The sequence below is a fragment of the Camellia sinensis genome, chromosome 12, assembly GCF_055761805.1.
Source record: "Camellia sinensis isolate YWXY chromosome 12, ASM5576180v1, whole genome shotgun sequence".
NCBI lineage: Eukaryota > Viridiplantae > Streptophyta > Magnoliopsida > Ericales > Theaceae > Camellia > Camellia sinensis.
In genome coordinates, this window is record NC_138972.1 from 142,998,533 (window position 1) to 143,022,853 (window position 24,321).

General features: G+C 35.0%; 1 protein-coding gene across 2 annotated transcripts; it reads right to left on the minus strand.

The window, feature by feature from the left end:
- Positions 1 to 8,497: 8,497 nt before the first annotated feature.
- On the minus strand, positions 8,498 to 21,780 carry EX1 (UvrB/UvrC domain protein (DUF3506)). Of its 2 annotated transcripts, XM_082900042.1 has the most exons (12): positions 21,203 to 21,780; positions 18,671 to 18,787; positions 18,507 to 18,572; positions 17,882 to 17,988; positions 15,299 to 15,380; positions 12,677 to 13,399; positions 12,433 to 12,556; positions 12,077 to 12,246; positions 10,111 to 10,185; positions 9,848 to 9,940; positions 9,557 to 9,706; positions 8,498 to 8,840 (listed from the first exon to the last, which is right to left on the minus strand). In XM_082900042.1, exons 1-11 carry the CDS (start codon positions 21,668 to 21,670, stop codon positions 9,614 to 9,616), a joined length of 2,118 nt encoding a protein of 705 aa, XP_082756168.1. In that variant the 5' UTR covers positions 21,671 to 21,780; the 3' UTR covers positions 8,498 to 8,840; positions 9,557 to 9,613. The 2 variants fall into 2 exon arrangements, with proteins under 2 accessions (XP_082756168.1, XP_082756169.1); XM_082900043.1 differs by lacking the exons at positions 9,557 to 9,706; positions 9,848 to 9,940; positions 10,111 to 10,185.
- Positions 21,781 to 24,321: the final 2,541 nt, after the last annotated feature.

The window sequence follows — 24,321 nt, forward strand, 5'->3', positions numbered from 1 at the left end:
CCAAACCCTCGGACATGGGTGAAGTGTAAAAAAAAATACATAGCTGGAATGCACTCACAGGGGCAAAAATGGCCGGCCAGTTTAAAAGGGGAAAAAAAGTCATCCACCAGGTAAGTGGCCGGCCGGCCAGAAAAAGGTGGCCGGCCGGCCAGGTCAAAGGGGAAAAGTGGCCGGTCACCCCCTAGGATGAAGCCCCAGAAGTTAGCTTTCCAATGGCGCAAACCTTGCATTAAAATTCCTCCTGTAGAAAAAGTTATGCCCTTTTCCGTGAAGCCGTGCAGATTCGGTCCAACTGGACTTCAACCAACCACATCTCCCCCCCCCGAACTTGGACTTAGGAGATTCTTGAGTGAAAATGAAGCCCCGGAAGTAAGATTTCCAATGGTGGTGGCCTCATATCTTAATTCCTCTTGTGCAAAGAGTTACGCCCGTTTCGGTGAAGCCGCGCAGATTTTTCTACTTCCCAGATTCATGCTGAACCACTTTTGACCAAAAAGAAGTTGGCTTTTCAGCAAAATTGTTGGCCTCCCACCCTCCTACAAGCTTTCTAACAGTGAAAATAAGGTCTCCACCAAAAATGAGCCCAAACCGATGCAAAATGAAGGTTCGGGGGCCGAAACGCGCAGCCCGAGGCCCCGAAAACTGACTGTTAGGCACCGGAAGTGGTGTTCGACCACGAAGTCGGTCTCTTGGACCACAGTGTCCCTCAAAAGGGATCAAATAAGAAGTATTCCAAAAACCGGAGCAAACGGAGATGGTTAAGCGGTCCCGAACCGAGGCACACGACCAACGGCTCCGAAAAACCAAAAACCGGACTCCAAACGGGCAAAATGGCCTACGACCACAAAACGTAGCCTACGGCCACTGAGAGATGATCTACGAGACCTCTCCCTCCCTTCGCGAAGAGAAAACAGAGAAAACGGAGCCTGGTTCGCAAACCGAGGCAAAGCACAAAAGAGTCCGGAAGTTCGGAGGCAAGGCTCGCAGCCAAGACTCTAAAACTTCTGAATGAGCACAATATGCAATATCACCGAGCGCTCAACTGGTGACGTCTGAGTCTTAAGGTCGGTCAAAAATGGGGTGTCTACAGGTTGTCCTCCTCAATCCTCAAACGCAAAATTAACTCGTCCATAAAAATTTCTTTGCGCTTGTGTTTGAGGTAGTTCTTGAATTCCTTCCAGCGTTTTGGTAATTTTTCAATTAAGGCTGCAACTTGAAAGGATTCACTGAGAGACGTACCTTCTGCGTGAATGTCATGCAGAATGAGTTGGAAATCTTGAGCTTGGCTGATCACAGTTTTTTAATCAACCATTACAAAATCCAAGAATCTGCCAACCACAAATTTCTTTGAGCCGGCATGTTCTGTTTTGTACTTTTTCTCCAACGATTCCCAAAGTTCCTTTGCTGTCTTGATTGGACTGTAGACGTTGTATAATGTGTTGTCAAGTCCGTTCAAGACATAATTCCGGCAAAGGAAATCGGCATGTTTCCAAGCATCAACCGCAACAACCACTTGTTGGTCGGTTTCATCATCTTTCAGGGTAGGAGCATCTTCACGGAGAAAACGAGTCAGGTTCAGAGTTGTAAGATAAAACAACATTTTCTGTTGCCATCTTTTAAAGTCAGTTCCTAAGAACTTCTCTGGCTTTTCACCACGATTTACCGGTACTGTTACAACAAGAGAGGGGGTTGGCGTCATTGCAGCCACCACAGTAGTACTTGTTTGGGCATTTATTTCAATAGCCATCAATTCTAATATATAAAACAAAATTATAATTAGAATTTACACTACACAGAAAATTAAACCAAATTCACAGAATTAAATTCTGTAAAAATAAAAGAAACAAGAATGTAACTTTTATTTTCCAATTAATTTGAAAATAAAATAAAATTTTATTTAAACAAATTAATTCCACACAGAAAATTAAATTCTGTAAAATAAAAGAAATAAAAACTATAACTTTTATTTTTCAATTAATTTGGAAATAAACTAAAATTTTATTTAACCAAAATAATTCTACACAAGAAATTAAATTCTGTAAAAATAAAAGAAATAACAACTATAACTTTTATTTTTCAATTAATTTGGAAAAAAAATAAAATTTTATTTAACCAAATTAATTCCACACAAGAAATTAAATTCTGCAAAAATAAAAGAAATAACAACTATAACTTTTATTTTTCAATTAATTTGGAAATAAAATAAAATTTTATTTAACCAATTTAATTTCACACAGAAAATTAAATTTCTGTAACACTTCAATAATTAAAATACTGAAACAAAATTTTAATTAAAGAAAACTCAGAAAATAATTTCTAAAAACCAAAATTAGTTTTCTGACAAAATTCCACAAAAATATATTCTGAATTGTTAATGACACCAGTATCGTACTACTAGTTGTTGTCAAAGAAAAGAGACAATATATTACTACTATCTGTCAAATAACATATAATCACTATTTATTTTTCCAACCAGAATATTATTTTGTAAATCCACAGAAAATAATTTTCTTCCGAAATTATTTACGAAGAATAAAAAAGGGAAACAAACAAAAAATTTTGTAAACAGAATAATTCGATTCTGTCTTAAGATTGTTTTTTACCCGAACCAATGGACTGCTGAAAAACAAATAGTATTTATAGGCAAACCAAAGGACCCGAACAGGTACAACCCTTTTGAATCAACAAATGCACTAGTTGTATTCAAATAAATCGGACGGTTGTACCAAAATTCAAACAATCCAAAAGTGTCCGTTAGACCAAGTCAAAGAATTGTAGGTAATTTATTGTTTTTAAACTATTTTAAATATATATATATATATAATTAATTGAATATATATATATATATATTAAACTATAGAAATAGTTTAAATAAATAAATGAAGAGGTATAAATTTTAGGAAACTTCTTAGGAATCTAAAATTTGAATTTAGAATTAAATTAAATTCTCACAATTACAAATTTTAGGAAACCACTTAGGAACCCAAAATTTGAATTTAGAATTAAATTAAATTCCCACAATAATTTTTTATTGAAAAAATTCAAATGAATTTTGTCTAAAAAATTAATGCTAAACCTTAAAACGACGTCAACTTCTCATTCACTCATAAATGGTTTTGACGTTCCGTCTTCACTGTGTGACTTGCCACGCGGCAAGGAACACATCACCTCTTCGGACCCACCCCAAAAGACGTTTGGGGCCCACTCAAAATTGACGTTCCGTCTTCACTGTGTGACTTGCCACGCGGCAAGGAACATATCACCTCTTCGGACACACCCCAAAAGACGTTTGGGGCCCACTCAAAATTGAGCTAATAAATATGCCTATATAAAACCATTTTCCAACACCATTTTCCAACTCTCACGCATTTTCCATAATTTTAATATATTGTCATCATCATTAGTATAAATTTGATTAGTAGTAATAAATAATTTAGAGATGAGTTAGTCCCATTACAAGCAATAATTATTTCCATTTATTACTAAAATTAATAGTGCATTGTTTGATAACCCAGTTATTAATAAGGTTTTTATTGTAGTCTTTCTCATCCTTAGGAATGGCAACGGGCTAGGGCAACGACAGGGATTACACTCCCCGTCTTCGATCCTTGAAGCTAAAAAAATTCCAATCCCCAATCCCGAAAAATTCCCGACCCTTTCATAGATTGATCAGAATTAACACGGTCATCAGACTTACAAACATCACAGGGAACATAAAAAAGATCAAAATCACAAAATTTATAGTAATAAACTAAAAATCAAAAATAAAATAAAATAATAAGAAGAAAAAAAAAGGTATGAAGCTTAGATAGATGTTAGATAGAGCTGGGATTAACATTTATCATCATCGCACCACCACACTTTCTAGATCTCGAAGATTCTTTGGCCCCTCATCTCAATTTTCCAATATGAGAAGGAGCTACGATCCAGATGAAACGGAGCACATGTTCAAGCACTGAAATACATTTCTACGAAGACAAACATTCAAATATTGCTAACCTCTAATTCAATGCTCTTTTCTTTTCAACCCAAATAGAATCCAATATTGCAAAACTAAAAACAGAAACAAAAACCAAAATCAAAATCAAAACCCAAACTTAGCAACAAAATAAAGCTATATTACTTGAGATAAAAAATAAAATAAAAAATACATAAGATTGATCGAGTGAGGAAGAAGAAATAACATTTACAATCGCTTTGGTTGCAACAGACAGTCTAACTACCAAATCTATAGAGAGTCCTTCCTTGCCTCTTGAGAGCATAGACTACCACATAAGATTGATCGAGAGGTGAGACCAGAGAGAGAGAGAGAGAGAGAGAGAAGCACGTTGATGGAGACACTTTGTTCATTAGCGGAGACGCCTTGTTCTGGTCTCGATCATTGCAGATCTAAGTTCATTTTCGCCGAAATTGGAAACCCTAACCATAGCTCTCTCTTTCGCCGAAGATAGTGGAAAATAAGGGAGATCGGCGGTGATAGAAGAAAGGAGAGGAGCAGTGTCGCGACCCGCTGCTCGTACCTAAGGGTTAAGTATTGTGATAGCCAATAACTGAAGTTACCTCCGACCAATTCTTAAGCAAATCACTAAACACAAGTGGAAAAAAAATATTTAAGTGAGGGTACCAAAATAGTCATTGGAGCTTCTATTTTATTAAATTGTCAGAGCTGAATTATGTCTACAAGGTACTTTGTGCTTACCCCACGCGCTGGCCCTGACATGTCACCTAAAAGTGATAAACAGCCATAGGCACATGGCAGAGTGAGAAATATTATACTAATAGCATAAGGGTATAAAAATCACCATAAATAATTATTGGCTAAATAAGGTTTGATATTAAAATATAGAGTATATAATACAAAAATCATTTGACATATAATACAAAATAATCATAACCACAGTACAAAATAGAACATAATACAGGTTATTGGAGTGACAATCAGAACAGGGGTCAATAGATCTATAACAAACAGAGGACCACAAAGTGGCCAAACAGGGACCAATAGTTATTAGTTATTTAAGTCCCCAAAGGCACAGGACTCCCATGGTGGTACTTACAGAAAATAATTATTTATAAAATCATTATCAAATAATTATTAAAAATTAAACAAACATATCCATAGATTTCAATTTAAACAAAAAAAAATTCAAAAAATAATTAATATAATTAAAATATTAATATAATTTATAAAACACAGATTACATAAACTAAACTATGATAACTCAACGTATAATCACTATAAATTGGACCTATTGGCCTCTTAATCATTCCCCCAGACCTTCACTCGACCATCCACTCAACCCTGGCTCTCCAACTCACTCGCTCTCTCTTTCTTCTCTTTTCCACTCGTTCTCTGTTTCATTCCTTTCCTTATTTTTGTTTATTCTTTATGAAACAACACCACACCTATATATATAGGTGGGTGACTAACGCATGGGAGACATCTAGCTTGCCAGATGTCTTCTCTAAATTAGAGGTGGCAAATTCACTTCCCATAATTACACTTTGACCCCTAAATTTCTTGATAATTATATTACTTTACACAATGATAATTATATTACTTTACACAATTACACATAATAATATAAAATAAATCGTATATTTTATCAACTGTGATTAAATAATATTAGTATACATTTTAAAGAATAATTAAAAAGCTAGATTGTTACAAGCGAAGCCAAAGAAGGCTCAGGAGGTCACGTACCCTCCTCAATTTTGAACTTTTTTTTGTTTTTGTTTTGTAGTCATATACAAAATGTATTCTCTCTTTTTTTTTCTTTTTTTTTTTTTCTTTTCTTAACATGTTCTTTGGCTAAGGATTTATTGTATTGTTCACAATTAGTAGTTATTTGATATTTTGAGAGTACTATGTGGTATTGTTTACATGGTAGTCTAAACCAATAGTGTAGTGTGAAATCTTATGAATTTGTGATTATTTTTAGGTAGTTGACAAACTAATTAGCATGATTTGTGATTTCTCATATCTTGAGCATCACATAGGTAACACCATATGGTACTCTAAGACTATTTTATAATTTCTATTAAAAACGTATCATTTATAAACAATATCATTTCTTTAATATTTTCTATTAAATAAAAATTAAATAGATTTTATAATAATTTGTGTGTGTTTTTATAGGAATTTTGATCCACAATTTTTTGTGCTAAAATTACAAGCTTACATCACCATCCCGCACCGAGCTATTACATACTATTATAGAATTTTGATTTGTTCCTATTAGTAATGATTTTTAATTTCTTATACTTAAATTTAACTCATAAAATTATTATTATCTTAATGTTGATCATGAGAAATTTTTGTATGCCAATAGGATACCACGTGGCACTACTTTCTACTAATCACAAATGTATGTGCCTACTTTTATTCCCCAAACACTCAACATAAATGTAGTGGACCCTACTGTCAAAGTTAATCACAATAGTAGTAGATACCACATGGCATGTATTATATCCACATAGAAAAATCTCTCATTGATCATGATCTTTTTTTAAATAAAAAATTGTAATTAATTAGTATCCCCTTTTACTTAATTTCCTGACTCTGCCACTGGAGAGGAGGACAACAGAGGAAGAGGGATAAGAGGACAGCGAAGGAAATGAGGGAGATCGACGGTGATGGAAGGGTTTTAGAGTGAGAGAGAGAGAGAGAAACCGAGAGAGATGAGAGGCAGTCTGCTTGTATATAAGTGTGAGGTTGTATAAGTGTAGTTGGGTTTTAGGGTTTGGTTTATATATATATAGAGAGAGATATAATAGTAATTTCATATCGGGGAGATAGAGACAGGGACGGAGCTAGGAAACATATCACCGTTCCTGGCCTGAAATTTATCGAGGATTTATTTTCGTATACAATCCCTGACTTGTCGAGGGTATTTTTTAGAAGAAAAAAAATCATTCTAATCAGGGTTAGGGAGCTGAGTCCCTGTCGGGTCAGGTTCAAATTGCCAACCCTACTTATCCTATATATATCTCAACTCAAATAAAGAGATTTCTACTTCTATATTACTGTAAAAAAAACAAGCGGAATTGTGAATAAATTAACTTTTATAGTAAAAAAGTCCAATACCACCACCATCAATAGACATTAGTTTCAATGTTATAACTAAACATTAAAAAATTTATGAAGTGTTTTGAAAAGATTATTAAAAATTAATTTTTTAACATTTTAAAAAATGTGTAAAAAATATGAAAAATGGCGAGACTAAGGCTAAATTTGGCATGTCTTGAAAAAGATAAAAAGTTACTCTAAAAGTTAAAAGTTATTACTATTCATAAAAAATGGTCGGCCTATTTGGGTCCCGTTTTAATAATTTGAACTGTTTAATGTGTAAAACTCGTCGAGTATTATATGCCTGTAATAAATCACGTTGAATGGATATCGGTAAATATATGATCAAATCAGTTAAAATTTATAAAATAGATGGTGTTATAGTTAACGATTGAAAAAAAACTAATTCGATCAGATAGCTATCAATATCCGATCAACGTAATTTTTTACAAGTATATTGTACTCAACAAGTTCTATATATTAAACGGTTTTAATTAGCAAAACAGGACCCGTGGTGAACCCCAATAAGCCGAACAGAACCTCCAATTCAAGCCGGAAATCATATCCCAAGTACACTTTGCACACACAGTCCTCTATTATCTCACCGTACCACCTATTTGCTCACAACCTTCTCCTATACACTAATTTATATAATTTTTTAATACACATTTTTTTATAAAAATGTTAAAAAAATTATCCCAAACAACTCTATTTTTTTCCTCAATTTTTTAGTCTAAAAAGTCAAAAAATACACTTATTTAAGACACTCCAAACAATCTCTAAAAATAAGTTAAAAGTTAAGAAGTGACTTTTAATCCACTTTTCAAAAGAGGCCATTATGTTTGGTTACAATTCATGTGTGTGTGTGTGTTACATATATGTAATAACAAAATGGCATTAACAGAGACAACATCAAAGAGAGAAATCAAAAACAGAGAAGAAAAAATAAAAATGGCATTAAGAAGTATATATGAAAAAAAACTACAAAAAGCGACAAGACAGACTGTAATTTCTTTAACGCTGTGTTTGGTAGGAGGATTTGAAGAGGGATTTGGAAAAGGAAAGGAAAAAGTTAGGTGAAATGGGAATAAAATATGCCTACATTTCACCTAGTTTCACACACCTTTTCTCTTTCCTTTTCCAAATCCCTCTCCAAATCCCCCAACCAAACACAGCATAAAGGAAAAAGTTGGCTGTAATTTATCCCCCCAAAAAAACAACATCAGCCACAAGAATCCTGTGTACATTCCTGAGTTCATCATACTTTTATGTGCACATAACAAAACACTTACTACATCACATTCGATTTAAACTAAGCTCTTAAATGACCAATGTGTTCTCAAAATCCTAGGTTTCAGTATCTTAACAGTCTGCAGCACAATCAAGAATTTCAAAATTCAAACAAAGCTAGCGAAGAGATGTGAAAAATAAAATAAAATGATGAAAACTTAATTGTCAAATATAATTTAGCCAAGCATTTATTCGTTAGCATCAAATTTATGTACACATACTGATGGAAGACTACCCCAAGAAAAATGGAGCAAAGAGAAAGGCCAAAGCTTAAGCTTCGGTGGCTACCAGAAAGAAAAAAATTACAACTCTAAACTTTAGTAGTTTCACTATGACTTAAAAAACTTTGATGATGATGATATGCTTAGTTGCTTACAAGTACGCGGTTGGTTGCACGGGAATTCTACACATGGTTCAAAAGCTCCAGCTCTCTCCACTGGTTCTACTTTACGGACTTATTCAGCAACAAATATCATCTAACCTGTAAACAAACAGCAGCGAAAGGAAGATTAAATATTCATTAGAGTAGACTGCAAAACAGGAAGATTAAATATTCATGTATGATGACACAAACTAGATGCGCCTGAATTTTATTGGGAGCTTCCTTCTATTTCCACACCCCAAAAACACTAAGTCAACACACTTGCTGCATTTTATTTTGTTTTTTTAATCATGATTTTATCCCTCAAGCAAATTACCTTTTCAGAAAAAACTCTAAAATAAAATTTCTCAGAACATACCCTTCACACACCAAAAATACTAAGTCGACACACACTCATGATTTTATCCCTCAATCATATTACCTTTTCAGACAAAACTCTAAAATAAAATTTCTCATATTGCACTAACTTTACACACTACGAATGTTACTGAAAACAGATTAAGCAGTGCTTAACCTGACATTTAGCCCCATTGACCTGTGTGTGTGTGGCACACTTAACGTGTCGGAATTTAAGTATATTAACCCAAAGCTACATACCACAAATGAGAGATTTAATTTCTCCTCTCCACAGTTTTCTTATTTTAAATTACGCATTCATATGAAGATAATGCAATTGGGATCAAGAATTCACCAAAATCTGAGCACGTGCACATATTCAATACCAAATTGTTTAAACATAAAACACCTTTTCTGTCAGGAGATCCAATTGTAAAATTTTAATGTTTCTTAAGCTCACTATATGGATGGGAATTTACCTACAAAATCTGAACGAAAGAATATATGAGCTCAGACTTTATGTACAAAAGGAGAATCTACTCTTGCAGCCTCAGCCGATTGAAGAACACCAAGAAATGATATTCGGGAGCCCAATACACAAACCCAACAACAGGCCCCCCTTTAATATACTGCACAAATACAATAAACGTATGTATTGAACAATCAGTATCTATTTGTGGAAAAGAAAAAAAAACCACACGAAAACAAAAACCCAAAAGATAAAGAAATGAAAAAAAGACTAGACAAGACAATTAATAGAACTGGAAAACCTTTCCATCTAGAATAACAAGCTCGCCATCTACCCATCGAGGGTTCCGAAAACCTGGCTCAGCAAGCCTGCCTTGTCCTTTATATCGAGCAATCTGAATTAAAATAAGATCAGAATAAGAGCCTCAGCTAAAGAAAAGGGGAATGTGATGCAGCCAAAGGTCCAGTTTCTAAAAGGTTCTAATCTACATAATAAGGAGTGGGAAAGAAACAGGAAAAATTAGAACAAGAGAGAGAATTTAATTTTCACAAGAAAGTGATATACCACTCCAAATTCTTCTGGAATGATCCCTTTATGAGGAAGCTGATATTTTTTCCCAACCTTCGCGCGGAATGCTACCTGTAGAAACAGCTAACAACATCATATCATGAAGGTCTAAAAAACAGATTAGATAAAAATATAATTTGTTCTGGAGGATTGTGACAATGGTCCACAACAACCATGATGATTTATAACCTTCCTACTATTTTTGGTCTGAGCAAGTAGTTTAGTGCTTCCCATTATAAAATTCAGATTTTAGTTGCACGAAGCAGGAGCAGGAGCGGGAAATCGTAATTATTCCAATTGTTGGTAGGGAGCGTTTGTATATATATTAACTAATATAATATATATATATAAATATTGTAAGATTATATATTTTTTTTCTCTAATAATAATGAAAATATATGTTATAAATTTAAATATATATATATATACATATGAAAAATCATATGCCAAAATATTATAATTATATACTTTTATTAGATTTTTTTCATTTATTATAAAATATTTATATTATTTTTTTATTTTATATAATATCTAATTAATTAAACACAACATAAAAAATTTAAAAATAAATAACAAATAAACATTATTTTAAACATAAATAAATATTCATTTTAAACATTCATTTTTTGAGCTAGCCAACACAAGATAATAAATTAGTTAGGTGGAATTTATATATATTTGTGCAATCACAACCAGCAAGGCAGATTTCATTAATTGTAAAAAGAGAAGGGTTAAATCAAAAGTCATTTTGCATAAATATGGCATTAAGACACAACTAGAATTAATGAAAAAGATGTTAATTTATAATATAAAATCTATACTTACATAAATGAAAAATAAGAAATTTAAGTATTAAAAGACTTTTCAGTCTCGAACGGAGAGAGAGAGAGAGAGAGAGAGAGAGAGAGAGAGAGACGAAGAAGAAGAAGACGCCTAATGAGAAGAAGAAGAAGACGCCTGCGAAGCACAAAGCTTGAGAGATGAAGAATAAGAAGATGAAGACCAAAGCTTGAGAGGCAAATATGTGGAAGAAGACAACGCAATCTCCGCTTTCATAGCCCTAATCGCAAGTCCATATCAGGTTTTTCTTTTCCTTGTGATTCTCTCTCTCTCTCTCTCTCTCTCTCTTTGTTGTTGCCGTGAAATAAAAATCCTTAGCTTGAGCGTTCCCATCCAGTTAGATCCACGATTCTTGCTACGAATCGTTGAATCGCGATTCTAGACGAGAATCGTCTCCCCTTCCCACGATTCCTGCTACTAAGATTCAGATTGTGAAATCAAAACTCAAACTCCAAATTCCATATTCAATATATCCATACATTATCGGGCTCCTACTTCAATTATTTAGGGTCTGTTTGGTAGAGTTTTTGAAATTTAATTCTACCCATTAGTGTGAGTGTGTTGTTTGGTTATACCTTTAGAAAATTAATTCTACACCTACTTTTCAAAATACTTTTTAAAACACACACTTTTCAATATTATATGTCACATCACTCAATTTAAACTCTTTTTAAAACTCATAACCAAACAAATTTTTCACACTCAAATCATAATTCCAAAACTCGCATACTCAAAATACAACTCTATTCTCAAATCATAATTCTAAAGCTCTACTAAACGCAACCTTACTTTCTTTTTATGTGTCGAACAAACTATTATAGAATATTTGTCAATTTCATTGAGGAAAGTAACTAGTAGAAAATTAATAGAATGATTGGATAAGAACCAAGGTCATCTCAAAGTTTCTCAGTTTCTTGTGACATTAGATCAAACTGATATAAGGGTCCACGTATATCACAATTCTCATTTTCTTGATATTCTTTTTGCAATTCATAATTAAATTAATTGGTTGAACAAATGCAGAGTCATAATTTAGAAAGAATATAAGCAAATAAACAGCAGGAGATTCATACACATAGTTAGCACACCCACATTACATACTAAAATGAAAATTTTAAATTACCTGACCAGCTGGCACATAAGGATCCCCAGTTAATTTTATAGCTTCTACATACTCATAAAATTCAAGATTTGGAGGCTCCTTAGCGCCACCATCCTCTTGCCATTGACCAAATTTGCGTTTCACATGAATGACTTCTGAAGTATAAAGCCCATGTGCGCCAATGTACAGTCCTGATAAAATAAAATAAAAACAGAACATTCTCAATATGTTGAAAGTAAGATTGGTGAAAGCACCTAAGATAACAACAAAGGCAATAAAGTGGAGGACCAGAAAAGTAAAGAGCTACCATCACTATAAACAGCAACAAAATAGCATCAAACAGTAAAATAAGCGAAACAATTTTCAAATTAAATCACCATTTAAAGGATCAGGAGATGATGGAATCTCAATGCGATTAAATGTTGTTGATCCAGAGAGTAACTGACGATTTTGAGCCTGACTGAGAGTGAAATTTATCAATTCACCAATATCTTTAAGCACCTGCATAAGAAGCATAAATTAACCAAGTGAGCTGTTGGGCAAATTGTAAGTTTAGCAAGTGTGAACTCATTCTGCAAAATAAACATAAGAAGATGTGCCATATAAACATTAGAAACTAACCTTCATAGGTATCTTCCCTCTGCCAATAAACTTTGCCAGGTCAAACATAACATGGTCAATGCTATGTTTAGCTCGAAGCTTAGCTTTTTTGTTCTGTGGAGTTTGACCCTTGCCTTTAGAAACCAGTTGATTGTCATCTTTCTCTATAGAAAAAGAAAACGACAAGCGACCCCTTTTCTCTAGCCTGGCTGGTACTCGAATTAAATTTTTATTTGGTGCAATATTGGAAATTTTCTGCACAAGACCACCAACAACGACCTTAACTGCAATTTCACTTCGCTCTTCCCCATCAAGGATTCCACCACCAGCATCCATTTCAATCTCATTCTGCTCTAGATCACTTTCACCTTTATCTTCATCTTCTGTGTCTACACTTTCTACATCAGTATCCTTCTCTTCATCCTCATCTTCATCCTCCATCATTTGTTCAATCACCTTAGATATGAGATCCCGGTCTACCTTCCCAGGAGCTGTCACTTTCAAAACCTTGACCTTCACACCAGGTATCATATCACGTAAAACATTATCAAAACCAGAGAATCCCTCAGCTATATCAGAATCATCGTCCCTATCTTCACCATCTCCTGTGTCTTCTGTACTCTCAAACAAATCAGTTTTGTCTTCAGTTGAGTCTAAGGGGCTCAAGCTCCCGGTAAGACCCAATGAATTGGGTGCAACAACTGGAAAATCTCGAGGACCTCCCATCCGCCTCAAGTACACTGCCTAAAAGTCATGAATTCCGTAAGATAGCTTATATAGACAAAAGAAACACTAATACAAAGTAATCATGAAAGTACAGACACAATGTGCCAAGGGTACATCCATTGAAAAATATATGCGTATATATAAATATCGGCATGCACGCGCGCCCCCACACACACCCTTATATATATATATATATATATGAATGTGCATATTTGTACAGAGTCAAAAAGAAAACATATAGATAAAAGTATGTATATATGAACATGCTCATGTGCTAATGTTCATGTGATACAGGACAGCAGCATGTTAAAATTTGATAAGAATCAAGGTAAAAGCATCAGACACAAGCAGATATAACTACCCTCACTACCAAAATAAAAAGACAACCTAAAACAAAAAGGATGAATAAAGCTGAACATGAGGAGAAAATTTTACTACAGATGTGATGAAGTCAAAAGTCACCCTCTCTTACCCTTGCGGCCTGGCCTAATCCTGTACAGCCAGCAAAAAATTCTTTACTACGTATTTTTCCAGCAATAGACAGTGTTAAACTTTCTTTAGATGCAAAGGACCAGTACATCAACACTAACTTTCTTACAATAAAATCACAAAATGACAATGCATTTTAATTTTTCCATAGCACGTCTCCAACATCTTATCTTTGACAATCTTAGGAGGAGAAGAGAGATACAAGTGTGTACGTGTAAAAAGGATGAGAGAGTTAGTGAGTGATCTACTCATTTCATTATGCGGCGGCTAGAGAGTTGTGGTCCATGTTCTTGGCATTTTTGGAGTTGTATGAGTATTCCCAAAGGTGTGGCAGATCTCTTTCAGTCATGGATAGCAGCTAGGGGTAGGGAAATGGAGGAAAGCATCGAGTTTGGTGTTGGGATCTCTATTGTGGCTTATTCAGCAAGAGCAAAATAAAAGAACTTTTGAAGGGGTTGAAGAGTAGCTTTTCAAGCAAGTTTTTGTCTATTTTGTATAGTTGGAAAGCATTTGTACACAAATGGCATCCCATTTGTGCCTTTTTGGTTATTGATATGCATATCAAATATATATTATCCTTTAATATGTTTTTATATTCTCATGTTCTCAATTCAGCTGATATATGAAATTATCTTATTATTAAATTTTTCAAACTTCCAAAATTAAATTATTGGTGTATCCAATACAACTTTTTGGAAATGAAATGGATGTACACATCTAATGATATATTTTGCTGTGCAACAATCAGTTTGCTGCTAGATTGGAGAATCAGAGTTCGGATGAACAAGAAGTGAAAATGTTGGAAAGAAACTACGAAGAAATCCTCTTTTGTAATAATGGACTTATCATAGATACAAATGCACCCTTATGCTTGTTCTGCAGGATAGCACACCAACCTACAATCATTACTGCCGCAAAAGAGTGATGCAAATAAGCAATAAACTTCTCAAGATTATATATACTTCACATTCAATGATACTGACTGTGAAATTCCTATTCAACAAGGAGATGCAAAGACCCTTTTATAATTAATCATTGAATTGCTCATTCCTACATTGCAACTGAATATTGATTTTGCATGCGATTAACTATTTTAGGTTTTTTTGTGCTTTATTTTTCCAGATGTACTCGTATCATATATACACCCCTCATACATTGTTTTTGCTGCTCTGAATAAAAAATCTTTTATTTTATTATATATTTTCCATTATATTGCATCTCCGCCAAGAATAAAAGATATCACCAAAATAATTGCCACATGCACATAGTTTCTAGAATAGTAATGATGCAACAATTCACAAGAATATAATATGTAAGCAAGCATATGAAAAAATTTCTATAAGATACTCCCCATTCACCACATACCAAAAGCCATGCGCATATTTAGAAGTTTGGCAGTTACAACTGTAGGTGGGTAAAGAGAGGTACCTGCTGTTTGTATTCACCCATCTTATTAACTGTTAGAAAGATTTCAAACAGGGGAATACCAGCTGTAGCTGTTGCAAGCTGCCTGAAAAAGAAAGGTCATCAGCCAAGATAGGACCTTCAAGAGCATGCAATGTATCTGGATCACTAAACACAAAGAACATATGAACTGGTAAGACCTAATTGCCCAAAGTACAGAGCAGGAACTTGGGAAGGACGGCATTCAAAACGGAAGTACCTAGTGTCCAAAACCACAAGACTATACGCATAAAAATAGATACTGGCATTGAACATGCATATAATAATATTTGCAATTTATAATGTTTGAAAATATCTTAATATAAATGTAATAATGCATTAATGGGTGCATGTACACACTAATGGGTTGTTTGGGATATCCTAAATAAGTGCACCTTTTGCCTTTTTGGACTAAAAAGTTTAGGAAAAAAAAATGGTTGTTTGAGTTAATTTTTTAACTTTTTAAGAAAAAATGTATTAAAAAATTATATAAATTAGTGTGTAGGAGAAGATAAGGATTGTGGGTTGTACAGCCGTACCATCTACGCAGGCTGAATTGATGCTAAGAAATGCTTGCCTACTTTTTGGGCATTGCATTGGACCACTGTTCAGCCCGTAGGGACCATCACGGGTCCCGTTTTGATAATCTGAACCGTTCAATGTGTAGAAGTCGTCGAGTACTATACGTCTATTAAAAATCACATTGATCGGATATCGATAGTTATCTGATCAGATTAGTTTTTTTTCCAACCGTTAACTATAACACCATCCATTTTTTTATACAAAACTGATTTGATCATATAGTTAGCGATATCCGATCAACATAATTTTTTACTGACATATAGTACTCGACGAGTTCTACACATTAAACGGTTCACATTATCAAAATGAGACCCGTTATAGGCCCCCACGAACCGAACAACACTGTTCTGTGTAAATTTGTTGTGCACCCGTGTGTAATTTATACCGGGACAGACCCATCACTGTGTCATACCTTATGACTTGTACTTTACATCAATAAATTTATTTATTTTTATATTTTTAATTTGTGAATAGTGATAACTTTTTAACTTTTTTAATAATTTTTTGGCTTTTTAGCTTTTTTAAGACATGCCAAACCAGCCCTTATTTTTATTTTTATTTTTGGTCTGGAAATACGTAATATGTGACATTTAACCAAGTGAAATTAACTGGAGAAAGAGATAATAGGTAAACAACAATAGTGATGTGGCTTATGGTCATTAGGAATGGCAACGGGGCGGGGCGGGGCGGGGCGGGGCGGGGCCGGGGATCACCCTCCCCGTCCCCTATCCGGATGGTGAAAATTGCCCCATCCCAGGCCCCGATCCCCGATGGGGAACCTATTGCTGCCCCGGCCCCTGTCCCCTAACGGGGATCGGGTTTCCTCGACCCCGAAAATTCCCCGGTAGAAAAAAAAAATCAGCAACAGATCTGCTGTTTAACAACACCACCAATAGATTCAATAACAAAAAAAAAAAAAAATAGAACAGATCAGACAGATTCAATAACAACCACACCAACAAATTCAATAACAACAACAACCCAACAAATTAAAAAAATAAAGAGAGAGTAGAATAGAAATGGCGACAAAGAGGAGGGAAGAGGAGCTTCGATGGTGGAATAGCAGAGGCAGTGTTGTCTTTGCGATCGTCTCTGCGTCGATGATCGGGATAATCCCCCTCTCACCGACTCTCCGCGTCGATGATCGCAATGATCGGGATGATCGACTCTCTGGCAGATCGTCTCTGCGATCGTCTCTCGTCTGCGTTCGACTCTCATCGACAATTGGGTTTGAGAGGTTAGGGTTTTGAATGTGAAAGAGAGGGAGAGAGTAACTTAGGTCAGAGACTCAGAGAGAGAGAGAGAGTGCAGTCTACACTCTACAATGTGACCATCTTAAACATATATATATATATATATAATATATAATATTTAAAGAGAGACCAAACCAAACTAAACATATATATATATAATATAAGTTGGGGCTAACCGGGGCCAGGGCCGGGGCCGGGGATGAAATATGTATCATCGTCCCCGGCCTGAATGTCACCGGAGATTTAATTTTGAATACCATCCCTGTCCCCACGGGGGTATTTTTCGGAGAAAAACCATTCTTATCGGGGACGGAGGGTCGGGTCCCCGTCAGGCCGGGTTCAAATTGCCATCCCTAATGGTCATTACCACACTTGGCAATGAAATTGCTCAAGGAGTTCTGTCACTTACAAACCAAACCAAACAAAGCCAAGCCTTGTGTCCCAATCAAGTGGGGTCAGCAACATGAATCCTTTTTCACCATTCAACTCTAGCAAAGGCTATATGTTTAGTTAAATTAAAATATATTCATGTCTTTTTTTCACTAATGCATCCCATGTCAGCTTAGGTTAGAAAATCTCACTTGAATCCATTGTCAAACTATATATTACCAACTCTCCAGCGCTAAACAAGTAGTCCCCTTCTTTCTAGGAGCTTGTTTTGTAATGAGATTTGTTCCCTAATAAGACACAAAATCAAGATAAAATTCTACATCAAGAAAATGAATGAACTTACCGGGGACTATAACTTCTGGCCACGTATCTCCCATGCTCTGCACTTATACGAATAATACGACCATATGGATCATTAGTATCTTCTGAAATTCCAGCCCACCAACCCACCTGACATGCCAAGTAAAGCAAAATGACATCAAACCAAATAAACATGTACTATGCAGTTGCATTAGCATAGAAAAATTATTGACGCTTGTAACTAAATTCAAAGAGGCAACATGGAAATTGGAGCTTGGAACACTTTTTAGGTGTCAAATACCCAGATATGTTCCCAGAACATAATTGACCACACGAAAAAGCCTGGATTACCAACAATAACAATTGGGGAAAAAAAGGGCATTAAAAAGCCCAAATTATGTTAATGGAAATCATTTTCTACGAACAAACATGATCCACTGCATGCAGCCTATAATATTTGTTTATTTAAGCCTTAATAATACCCAAAAAATTTAAGAATAAGAAACAACTCAAAAAAGGGGAAAAATCAAAAATGTTTTGGAACAAAGAACTACCCAGAAAAATTGGCAAAGCATCCAATCTAGCACCGACAGTCACCCACCAGCATAGACAAGTGAAATAATACAAACAGTGATATGCATATTATTCTCCAGAAATATTAAACCCACCAATCCGGCCCCGGCATAATCCCGTATAAAAGCTGCATCTCGGTATCGCTCTTCCTGTATGGCTCTCTGTAATTGATAACCAAAATATGTAAGAAGAGGACCAAAGATTAGCTAACCAATGATGTTTGTTGCTGGGAACAAAAGTGTTAAAACAATTTTCCTACATTCAGATGAGACATCACTCTGCCAACAGTGTCATTTGTGGCTGCAGCTGCAATCGCCACCTTAAGCCTAGAAGCATCTTCATAATCCTCTCTATTGACAGCATGAGCTAACTGCGGCTGTTGAGATAAATAGTGTCAACATACAAGTAGTGCTGTAACGATTAAAAAAATAATATAGCCAATGGAATTGATGACACCAAAATAGCCTTTAGGAAGCATGAATGAAAAATCGAAAAACAATTAAAGAAAGCCTTAGCTTCCTCACAAAAATAAATGCAAGCATAGACATTTCCTTCAAGTTAATTTGGTAGTCATACCATTACACCCGAACTGAAAGTTAACCCAGTCAGAGGAGGAGCATGGAGATTAACTGAAGGCCCGACCAGCTCAAATGACAAAAACAATAACAGTATAAACATGTTCTTTAAGCATAAATACAACATGAAGAACACACTTAACAAGTCTTTGTCCCAATTACTTGGGGTCGACTACGTGAATCCATTTTCTCCAATTGATTCTACTAAGTCCATGTCCTCAATTAAGTTTAAGGTATGCATGTTCATTCTCATTGCCTCAACTTAAATTCTACTTGACCTGCCTCTATTGCTTTTACCACCTTCTAAATGCATCAAATTACACCGCCTTGACTTGCACATTAATTAGTCTAAGATCTAAGAGGTGCTGTGAAAAGCTCATAATGTCTCCATCACTTCAATTGCTTTGTCTCATTTGGCTTTGATTTCATGGAACACTAACTTCTTCTTTTTTTTAAATCTTAATGACAATGAAGCGCTAGTTTCTTTGTTGACCATTCTTGACAAACTTTCCCTGAGACTAATTATTACTGATAAGAGAATGCAGTCACTTCATTCCTTAGGGTTCTTCTCATGCAAGTATTTCTTTGATAAGATAATTGATATTCCAAGTAGTCCCCATATCATTTTCAAAAAGATCTGGAAAATGATTGTGCCTCTTAAAGTTTAAGATTTTTATCTAGATATTGGCTCATAATAGTCTCATGACTAATTACATTTTAAAAAAAATGAGAATTAATAGCAATCTTCATCCTCAATGATGCATGGTATGTAGGGGGAACAGGGGAACGAAAAATCTGTAGATCATTTATTTTTGCATTGCTCATTGGCTTCATCTTTATGGCATCCACTTTTCAATTGATGAAGATTTGTTGGGAAACTCCGGCTTCTTGTTCCCACAGCTTCTGATCAAATTCTAGGATTATACGTGTAATGATAAAGCAAGGTTCTTGTGAGATTGTGGTTTTTATGCAATTCTTTGGGTTATTTGGTTGAAGCTTAATTAGGATCTTTGAGGATAAGCTATAAGAGGTTCGCTCTTTATGGGATAATGTTTGTTTCTTGTCATTTTTTGGGCTCAATTTCCTCTCCTTTTAGATAAGATTCCATTTTTTCTTGAGAGGACAATATACAGTATGTAGTGTGAGACTTTGGTTGTTTTTGTTTTTATTTTTCTTTTGGCGGACTCCTCCTTCCCCTTTTCTCGTGTACTTTTCTTCTTTTCTAATAATATCTCTTTGGTTGCCGACAAAGAAGAAACGTTTGATAATTTAATCAAAAAAAAGAAAAAGAAAAAACGTTAGATAATTCATCCTAGCTAATTGGGTTGGCTACGTGTATTATCACTCTTTTTCTGCCATTCAACTTTATCTGGTATATTTTTCCATTAAACACTTGGCAGTAATGTCTTTCCTTAACCTCAATCCATGTTATTCCATGCATTCCTCATTTTGACCTTTGGATCCTTTCAACTAAACCCAATGTCCACTGCTTCACATTCATGCATTAAAAGAAGCATGAACAGCTTCTCTCGGTTTGAAATGCACATCCCAATTTTGTAATTTTGTGGGACGGAAGTCCTACATAAACTGACATGGATGCGGTAGTGTATATATATATGAATTTATTTAATTTAATTGAACATATATCATGAACAGAGTAACATAGCAACAAAATGAGCAGAATGATGACGACAACAACAACAAAAAAACGAGTGCAAGCTCTCTAAGGTCTAAAGCCCTGTTCGTTTATCAGACCGGGTTCGATGGGAATATTAGTACGGTAGGATTGAGTGAGGGGATTACTAGAGCAGTGGTATTAGGCTAAAGATACAACATAAATTGTGGGTGCTTGTTTATGCACTAGTGTAGTGATATTAGTTGGTTGGGATTAAATTTATGAAACTATGTAAAAACCCATTTTATACAAGGTGAATTCAATCCCATCGGATTAGATTTCACTACCACCTACCACCTCCCCTCCCATGGGATTGATAGTCCCCTCCTTGGACAGGTTTTATAATCCCGTGATGATTATCCAAAACAAACACCTCACTACTCATCCAATCCCGTCCTTCATGTCCGAAATAAACAAGATGCATAGTAATTCAGTACATTTCGCGAATTTAATTATCTTAGTTTGTAACAACCATGGTGCATATTGGTTTAACATTTCCACACAATGAAACAAGTGCAACACAGTGAACGCGATAAAGTACCTTCAAAATCGATACAATACGCTCTTGTTCATCGACCTCGCTGAAATGCTTCCGCCACCGGTCCCAATCCCAGTCTTCATCATCAACAACTTCACTTCCTTTCTCGAAAACATCAACACTCTTCACAACACCTTTCGACCGGTTACGGTACGAGTTCATATAATCATCGAACTTCTTAATCGCGTTCCTCAACACCTCCTGAATCACCGAGTCCCACCGACGGTTAACGGAGGATGAGTTATCCGACGGAGAAGCTGAGGCCGAGTCATCGTTGTTGCTGTGGCACCGACAGAATGCAGAATCGGAAACCCTAGAGAGAGAGTGAGGGCTTGATGAGAGAGAGTAGGAGTGCAAAGATGATCGTCTCAATCGGGAGGAGATTTTAGGGTTTTGGAAGGCGAATTTGTGGGGGTTTGGATCGGAGCGAGGGGATGGAGAAGGGAATGTTGGCGGAGAGATCGACGCCATGAGAGAGAGATTAGAGAGAGAAAACGGTGAAGGACTGTTATGAATGTAGGGATAAGGATGATTTTCAGAGAGAGGCCAAGCTCAGCAGTGAGTCCCAGCCGAGTACTTATTCGGTGTTGTTGAAGCAATACTCCACACCATTCAATACATTACGCCTCCGTTTGAGAGGGGTTGGCTTTTTGGCTTTTTAATTTTTTTGGCTATTTTAGTCTGGGGCTAAAAAGCCTGGTTTGGGAAGGACTTTTTGACTTTTTGGGCATGTTTGATTGGGTGGATTAGAGCATGGGATTAGGATTATTAATCCGTGGGCCCAATTATCTCATGTTTGTTTTAACATTTTGGTTTAGGATTATTAATCCAATGGATAATTAATCCAACAAATTTATAGGATTATTAGTAATGGGGTAGGGGTGGGATTATTAATCCAATGGATATTAATCCAATTGGATAGTGAATCCTACACTAATTTAATAGGATTATTAATACTTCACTATTAGTCTTTTGAATCAAACATGACCTTTGAGTTTTTTAGCTTTTTGGTGAGGTGTCATATTGTTAAATGACGAAATTGCCCTTTTCCATTTTTTTGATTTTTTTATTTGGGTTTGGATTTAGCATATTTTCGGTTTTTTTTTTTTTGGTTTTTTTTTTTTTTTTTATACAAATTTGGCTTTTTGTTGGGAAAAAAAATTTGGTTTTTTTGTTTTGGTATTTTTTTTTCCAATTTTTGATTTTTGTTTAAATTTATTTATTTATTTATTTTTGGATTTGGCATTTTTTTGTTATATTTTTTTATGTTATCTTTCGATTTCACGTATTTTGCTATTTTTTTTTTTTAGGGTTTGGATTTGGCTTTTTTTTTTGTGTTTATTTTCTTTTTCTTTTTTTTCATTTTGGGTGTCGATCGGCCGACTTTTGATTAATTTGTTTTTTTTTTTTTTTTTGAATTGAATTTGCCATATTTTGGTTCTTCTTTTTTATTTTAATTTTGTTATGTTGAGGTTTCGATTTTGCCTTTTTTGTTGTTTTGTTTTTTTAGAGGGGGTTTTGCTTTGGCATTTTTTGCTTTACGTTTTTTTTTTGACAATTTTTGTATGTTGTGTTTCGATCTCCCGAATTTTGCAACTCCAAATTTTGTCTTTTTTATTTTATGTTTTTTTTGTTGTAGTTTGGCGGATTTTGCGTTAACCTTTTTTTTTGTTTGAAATTTTTTTATTTTGCGCTTGGATTTTTCATATTATGCTTAATTTTTTTTTCCTGTTACTTTTTTTCATTTTCGGTTTGGATTTGGGGTATTGTGCTTAAATTTTTCGATTTTTATTTGGGAATTTATGTTTTTGTCTTTTTAAATTTTTTTTTTTTTACTATAACTATGTTTTTTTTTTTAACTATGTTTTTTTTTTGTCTTCGATTTTTATTTTTAACTAAGTCTTGTTTTTTTTAATTGGTATACAATAACTTTTTTTAATATATTTATGTGTTTCATTTATTTGTAATTCACGTCGCACATTACAATTTGTGTATTAGTTTTCTTTTTAATTTGTTTTTATTTGTTTCACCTTCTTTTTATTTTTCCAAAAGCAAAATTCGTATGGATTGTTGTTTTTTTAAGTTAGGCACGTCAGCAACTGGAAGGGGTTACATTCCCCTGGCAACTCATACATATTATATATAATAATATATTTGAATACAGTCTGTTCCACGTGTGTCATTACGTGACGACCATACGAACATTATTTCGAGTACTATATATTTCCTAACATTCCGTTATTACGCATGTAACATAATTTGTCACGTATGTGAAGGCGGACCAATGCCATATGGGGGTCCTCATCTCCAACCATTAAACCATCCTCGTCATGTTCAACTTCTGGTATGGCATTTACTATTGTCATAGCCTCTTCCTCGTCACAGATTGGCTGAACAGTTGTCGGGTTACCTGTGTTTCGCCGTATATAATTATGTAATGCCATTGACGCACCTACTAACTGAACTTGCACATTTGCAAAGTCATACCGAGGCATGTCTCGAATAAACCCCCATCGATTTTTCCAGGTACCGAAAGTGCGTTCCACGACACTGCGTAAGGACGAGTGGACTTTGTTAAATAATTCCCTTGGCGTGTTTGCCATCGCGTTTCTTGCAATACGCCGGAATTCTTGTTGGTGGTAACGGTGGCCTTTGAATGGTGCTAAGTAACCAATCCGGTTTGCATAGCCAGAATCGACAAGATAATATTTGCCTGCAGACATGACGACAATGTATGACACCAAAACCAACATTCTGCGTCATTTTCATATAACGCTTTGTCAGCAAATAAGTATTTGTTAACAAATCTAATAACATGGCCATGTGTTACCTTCGTCAGGATGTGGGAAGGGGACGTTGTCATTTGTTAGTATCTCGTTGAATATGCGACTATCATGCATACTTCCTTCCCATCCGCAAGAAATGAATATGAAACACATGTCAAAATCGACAGCGGCCATTATATTTTGTGTGTGACAGTATTTCCTACCGAAATATGTTGCCGCATCTGGCCCCGTAACCCATGCACTGACATGTGTTCCGTCTATTGCGCCAATGCAGTCCTGTCAACATGGATCATATGTTTTGTTTCGTAACTTTGCAACGAGTGTTTCACATTTGTC